Source organism: Salvelinus alpinus, chromosome 2, assembly GCF_045679555.1.
Source record: "Salvelinus alpinus chromosome 2, SLU_Salpinus.1, whole genome shotgun sequence".
In the NCBI taxonomy this organism is placed as follows: Eukaryota; Metazoa; Chordata; class Actinopteri; order Salmoniformes; family Salmonidae; genus Salvelinus; species Salvelinus alpinus.
In genome coordinates this window covers 111,706,554-111,714,005 of record NC_092087.1, presented here as the reverse complement: position 1 = coordinate 111,714,005, position 7,452 = coordinate 111,706,554, and the positions used below count along the sequence as shown (strand labels likewise).

Genomic DNA, 7,452 nt, shown 5'->3' with positions numbered 1-7,452 from the left:
TCAACAATGAAAAACAAGAATAAACACGTATTTCTAAATAATAATATACAATAGTATTATTTTTTAAATCCTTTTTCTTTCAATAGAATCCTAAAACCCACTTGCTTCTAGAACTCTCGTCCCCTTGGAACGAGCCCCCAAAAAACTAAACTCCAATACGGAAAAACGTGCAGTCAAAATAAATTGTGATCCATGGCAACGCACTTGCTAAACGCAAAACTTGTTGACTGCCCACCCTTGAGACAATCAGCAACCAACTCCTGCAATATCCGTAGTAACTTTCCACCTAACTTCTCTCTCTCTCTTCAGGGTTCACTCGATAGGCATGTTGTTGGATCGGGCCCAGTCCCCTATGTCATGCATTTGGGTTAGCACATCTGAGAATGAATCCTGATATTCTAAAAGCAGGGCAACATTGTCAATATAATTGTACACAAAAATGTTCAGCTGGTTGCATAAATAATTATGATTACTAGCTGTTACATAAATTGTAAATATGAAAATCAAAACCAAATGGACACCCCTTTGTTAATATGTAGTGGCAATAATTAACTTAGTGGTGAGGTATGGAATAATAAAACATGTGTCTTTTGTCAGGCTGAATGTTTGAAAAATGAGTAGGTGATTTGAGTCATGTTTCTTCAGTAGTGGAATAAAAACAATTAGCATTTGAATGTTGTCAAGAAATACTGGAGTGATGTCAGATTGTTAATAAAATTGATTATAGACCAAATTATTATACTGCTTTCATGTGTGTATATACACAAACATCTGCAACAATTATCATATTACATGTATTTTTTTAAACAAGCAGCTTTTTCAACTTGTAGAAAACAGCTAGCTACATTTTGAAGTACTGCATTTTGATTAAAGTGGGTCACCAACACAGTAAGTGTAACACAGCTCTTCTTTTGTTAGTCACTTTTTGTTAAATAATACTCTTTCAATTCAGAGCCTAGATTTCCCCTGAGGCTAATATCCATATCATGCTGCAATCAATTGAACAGGGCAAACGATAAGGTAGAACATCATTAAAATACTCCTACTACAATGTTAAAACATTCTACATTGTGACATCATTAAAATACTCCTTCTACAATGTTAAAACATTCTACATTGTGACATCATTAAAATACTCCTTCTACAATGTTAAAACATTCTACATTGTGACATCATTAAAATACTCCTACTACAATGTTAAAACATTCTACATTGTGACATCTTTAAAATACTCCTACTACAATGTTAAAACATTCTACATTGTGACATTATTTCATTGATATCATGAAACAACTTCTTCATGTATGTATTTTCTGATGTTTGATCAGACACCTTTTATCAGAGTATCTCTTCCCACATTGATCACAGCTATGAGGTTTCTCTCCTGTGTGTGTTCTCTGGTGTGAAGTCAGCTGGCTAGATGAAGGAAACCTCTTCTCACAATGATTACAGCTATAAGGTTTCTCTCCTGTGTGTGTTCTCTGGTGTCGAATCAGATGGCTTGATGTAGTAAAACTCATCCCACATTGATCACATCTATAAGGTTTCTCTCCTGTGTGTGTTCTCTGGTGTGAAGTCAGCTGGCTAGATGTAGGAAAACTCTTCCCACATTGATCACAGATATAAGGCTTCTCTCCTGTGTGTGTTCTCTGGTGTACAGTCAGATAGCAAGATGTAGTAAAACTCTTCTCACATTGATCACAGCTATAAGGTTTCTCTCCTGTGTGTGTTCTCTGGTGTCGAATCAGATGGCTTGATGTAGTAAAACTCATCCCACATTGATCACATCTATAAGGTTTCTCTCCTGTGTGTGTTCTCTGGTGTGAAGTCAGCTGGCTAGATGTAGGAAAACTCTTCCCACATTGATCACAGATATAAGGCTTCTCTCCTGTGTGTGTTCTCTGGTGTACAGTCAGATAGCAAGATGTAGTAAAACTCTTCTCACATTGATCACAGCTATAAGGTTTCTCTCCTGTGTGTGTTCTCTGGTGTCGAATCAGATGGCTTGATGTAGTAAAACTCATCCCACATTGATCACAGCTATAAGGTTTCTCTCCTGTGTGTGTTCCCTGGTGTGAAGTCAGCTGGCCAGATGTAGTAAAACTCTTCCCACATTGATCACAGCTATAAGGTTTCTCTCCTGTGTGTGTTCTCTGGTGTATTTTAAGTTCTGATGGAGATGTGCAACCTTTCCCACAGTCAGAGCAGCAATGAGATTTCTTCCCTGTGGTTCTCTGCTGGTGTTTCAACTTGGAGAGACTCTTCTCTGCCTCCTCAGCATCATGAGGTTGTTGAGGCTCCCCAGAGGATCCACGATAGTCACGTCTCTCTCCTGTGTGAACAACAAGTCAGACAGATGGTTTAAGGCCCACAACAGCAGAAATCCACTGTAAAAGGTGATGTGTAGCCATGATGTTGTACAAACAATGACTTCTGTAATGAATGTTCATTATTTGACATTTGTCTTTTAAGATTGTCAAGTGAACAACAATAGTCATATAACGTGTAAGGTAACTTATTTGAAAAGTCATTACTGCATTACATTGCTCAACATTTGTCATGATTATTTAAAGCAGGTCATTTGTATCCGCTCTCTCGTTGGACTTCGGCCGCATATTTTCCCACATTTTCTTCAAATCTGAAAACGTGAAAGCCACGCCCATTTCCTGAAGAATTGCAAAAAGTCACAATAAGGATGTAGCAATTGCATATGTCCCCTATAAAACCAAACATCAGTTCAACAACTGCAGAGTTTGTGCCTTTGTTTTTAAGACAGTACTTACTAGTGTTAATCAGGGCCCGTTCATCGTTAGAACCATTGGATGCCTTAACATGCCTTTGGGAAACCGAGCCCAGATATCCAGTTTCCTCCTCCTCTTCTTCCAATGTGACAGTCATCTCCCCCTCCTCCTCTTTCACTCCAAAAACAGAATCTTCCTCTTTCTCCTCCTCTTTCACTCTGAACGCATCTTCCTCTTCTATCACTGAAACGTCTTTCTCTTCTTCTTTCACTGTAACAGCCTCACCGTCGACCTGTTTTTGTATTTTGACATCCTCTTCCTCCTCTTTCACGACAATGTTTAGCCACATAACCTCTTTCTTCGTCCAGCAGATCTCCTCTTCTTTAGGAGAGTAGCTTAGTGACCGCATGGTCGGGGATGTTAGCTAGCTAGGCTAATGCTAACTTAACCAGCCCGCTAACTGACTAATAACTACAACCCCGTAAATATGAAATTAAATCGACAACTAACTAGACGACAGACTAGGGTTTAAAACACACTGGCTAATATACACTAAAGCTTCTAAAGAGCTTTATTGGTTCGGCTATTTTGGCTAGCAAGCTACCGAGGCGTCTGAAATACTGTCGCTGCTGTTGAAAGAAGCGTTCCGTCCCCTAGATTATACGTCACGGTAGCAGCATTGCTTTAAAGTCGCAGACCGCCATCTGCTGACTGGAGTGGGTAACGCAGTTAAGAAAAACGTGTATTTTATTTTCAGACAAAAAGTTAAAGGTTAGGAGTCAGGGACGTCAGTAGAACTAAAATGTTAATTACCCCCCCCCCCTAAAGAAATCAATATCAGTCAATATATTTTAAAATAAGGTAGTTAAAGAGACAGTGTTCAACAGGAATCTGTGTGTGGTATCACCTGGTGTCCACACCACACTAAGTGGCTGCAGAGTACTTTAAGCTGAAAAACATGAACGGACCCACAAGGACAAACAATATAGCGTAGTTATAGAAATAATGAAGTGTCTTACTATTCTCCATGGTTGGCCCTCTTGCCTATTCGTTGAAGGTGGAAGGAGCCACAGTTATACACCTGAGCCTGCTTACTGCTTAACACAATCCATCAATCAGATTGATACATGAGTGTGTAGGTGTGGGTTATAGGGTGTCTAATTGTTCTACTTTTTTTTTTTCAATATTAGTGATATAAAATAGCCTGTTTTGTTTTTGCACAGACATCACACCCTTACCTAAACAGCACCCTCACCTGAGAAGTAGAAATCAAAGGGAGAGAATCTGTGAATTGAATAACTGCAGTTGACATACGTAACGGATGTGAAATGGCTAGCTAGTTAGCGGGTACGCGCTAATAGCATTTCAATCAGTTAGGTCGCTTGCTCTGAGACTTGAGACTTGACGCTTCGTGGGTGACTGTTGTTAATGTGTGCAGAGGGTCCCTGGTTCGCGCCCGAGGTCTTATTGCAATGTGAATGGCTCTTAAAAGAGCCTTTGGTTGTGCATAGTGTAGTCTATGGTGTTGCCAGGGAACAGCACCCTCTTAAAAGAGCCTTTGGTTGTGCATAGTGTAGTCTATGGTGTTGCCAGGGAACAGCACCCTCTTTGAAGAAGTAGGAGGTGAACATCTCCTGCACACGGATTGCCTCTCTTGCTGCGTTGTTGGACCCCATCCTTGAAACATCCTGCAGAGCAGCAGACTCCTCCTCTGGGACACGGCGGCGAGCTGCAGATCCCCTCCTGGTCCTCGTGTCCATCCTCATGAAGTTACGCAGGACACAGGTAGCCTTCACACACCTGAATTCCTCCAGGAGGCAGTCCCAGATGACCCTGGTCACCCAACCTTGCAGTGCCCTACACGGTAACTGTAGGCAATCGTTTTGAAGGAATCTCCAGTTACAAGGTATCTGTAGGAATATGGAAGACAATGTCATTATTAGACTGTTACATTACCAGGTCATTGTGGATTACTAAAGTATAATATCCCTGATAACAAATCATGATAACATTGGATTGATAGATGCATGGGCACACATATGTACATGTGTAGCATGTGACAATAACAGGATCATATCAAGGATGACATCACAAATGAATACATAAATACCACTTGAAGCTTGATGATGAGTTGATCATTTGAATCAGCTGTGCAGTGCTGAGGCAAAAACAACAATGTGCCTCTTTGAGTCCCCAGGACTGAGAACCACTGCTCTTCATTGGGACCTCTTCATATGTAGACTGGCTTTCATAGAGCTCTTTATCTGAGGACAGAAAACCTCACAAGAAACACACTTCATTATAGTCAAATTACACCACACTGAATATTATGTTACTATTATCTCCGTCCTCACTTCTAGGGACAGGAACTACACAAAAGTACCTGCCCTATCCAGAATAGCCTCATCTCTCACTGACAGTTGGGGCTGCTATCCTTTCACCCTCCATGGCTATTAGCTAGCTACCTACAAATGCATTTGGAGTTTGTTTTTTACAGTGATAAATAGATAGCTAGCTAATATGAAGTTAGGTAGCTGGTGATATTTAATTCACTTAGCTATCTATACAGTATTTGAAGTTGGTTAGATAGCTAGCTAGCCAAATAGCTAGCTCATTTAGCAGCTCATTTGAGTTAGCCTGCACTGTAGCTAGTTAGCTAATAATACATCGTTGTTTTTACATTTTCAAAATCTATTTACATACTTGAATAGGTTCTCCCAGCCATGTGGACAACTGGAAACAGGGCAGCAAAGTTTGTCACAGAGCGTTTTAGAGGATATTACTATTGAACTATGTACCCATTTAATAACCAGACCTTCATACAAACTTGCTCTGCTGAATTCTTGACGGAGTCACAACGGGCGGACCTAAGCGGCACACAGCAGTTTACCGCTATTTATCTAGTGTACATTCACCCTCAGTCACCTTGTCCTAGAGAGATGTACATGGTTATCAAAACGTCACACCAGGGTGAGCCTAAACAAAACACAGCCCTGTGGTGAAAATGAATAGTGGAAAAACGATGTGAACCATTTCCCTGTTTGACCTGTAGTTGTTATGGATATTATGACTCTACAGCGCCCCACAGTGGACGGGTCACAATATGTTACATTGATAAAGCAGACTTTATTTAACCTCCATGACATCTTGTTTTTACATGACGTTGTAGATTGCAGCTGTATATAGTATATATATTTAGGATGTTTTCAGTGTGTTTTTAACCCTTTCAGACAATGGATTAATCGCAATTTTAAAAAACAGTACACTAACATTATACTAAGTAAATTAATTTTGACAGTCCAGTCAAAAACACAAGTCAGAACACAGCCTCTCTATTCTCTCGTGTGATTTCAGGTCCTCTGAGGTCCTCTGACTGGGAAAATTTCTTTCCACAATGAGAGCAGTGGTATGTCTTCTCCTCCTGTGTATTTGTATGTATTCTTTCATGCTCTTTCAAATACCTTAACCGGGTAAATCTCTTTCCACACTGGGAGCAGCGGTACATCTTCTTACCTGTGTGTGGTCTCTCATGCTGGTTCAGGTTTCCTAACTGGGCAAAATGATTTCCACGATGGGAACATTGGTAAGGCTTTTCTCCTGTGTGTGTCCTCTCATGCCTTTCCACGCTCCCTAACCACCTAAAACTCTTTCCAGACAAGGAGCAGTGGTAATGCTTCTCTTCTTTGTGTATTCTCTTATGTGTTTTCAGGCTCCCTAACTGAGTACAACTCTTTCCACACTGGGAGCAGTGATGTCGTCCTGCTGGTTTCGACGTCTCAGGGTCTGGTTCCCCTGAAGGACTCTTCCTGCTGCCAGAAGGAGAGTCTGGTCTCTCTCCTGTCAAAGACAAACAGATTATTTAATTAAACAGGCTCTGATCAGGCCCTACACCCAAACAAGGGCACTGCGTTCATCCACCTCTGGCCTGCTCGCCTCCCTACCACTGAGGAAGTACAGTTCCCGCTCAGCCCAGTCAAAACTGTTCGCTGCTCTGGCCCCCCAATGGTGGAACAAACTCCCTCACGACGCCAGGACAGCGGAGTCAATCACCACCTTCCGGAGACACCTGAAACCCCACCTCTTTAAGGAATACCTAGGATAGGATAAAGTAATCCTTCTCACTCCCCCCCCCCCTTAAAAGATTTAGATGCACTATTGTAAAGTGGCCGTTCCACTGGATGTCATAAGGTGAATGCACCAATTTGTAAGTCGCTCTGGATAAGAGCGTCTGCTAAATGACTTAAATGTAAATGTAATGTAAACAGACTTGAATGAAACCTCCACATGATCACACTTCCTATGACGTTTAATCTAGACTAGATCCCTTAATCACCTGAAGTCAGTTTTCACAAGTATTATAAAACCGACTTCAAAATGCAGGTCTCTGTGTGCTTCTTAGGATGTCGGTCAGAGCAGCTCATAGATTACTGCACCTGTATATAGCCCATATATAATTTAGCCCAAACAACTACCTCTTCCCCTACTGTATTTATTTATTTTGCTCCTTTGCACCCCATTATTTCTATCTCTACTTTGCACATTCTTCCACTGCAAATCTACCATTCCAGTGTTTTACTTGCTATATTGTATTTACTTCGCCACCATGGCCTTTTTTATATTTTTATTTTTATATTTATTCATTATTTTTTTTTGCCTTCACCTCCCTTATCTCACCTCATTTGCTCACATTGTATATAGACTTATTTTTCTA

The 7,452-nt window shown here is 40.8% G+C and overlaps 1 protein-coding gene across 1 annotated transcript; it reads right to left on the bottom strand.

The window, feature by feature from the left end:
- Positions 1–705: 705 nt before the first annotated feature.
- LOC139548646 (zinc finger protein 180-like) lies at positions 706–6,712 on the bottom strand. Its single transcript, XM_071358423.1, has 3 exons — positions 4,852–6,712; positions 2,784–4,651; positions 706–2,332 (listed from the first exon to the last, which is right to left on the bottom strand). Exons 2-3 carry the CDS (start codon positions 3,148–3,150, stop codon positions 1,299–1,301), a joined length of 1,401 nt encoding a protein of 466 aa, XP_071214524.1. The 5' UTR covers positions 3,151–4,651; positions 4,852–6,712; the 3' UTR covers positions 706–1,298.
- Positions 6,713–7,452: the final 740 nt, after the last annotated feature.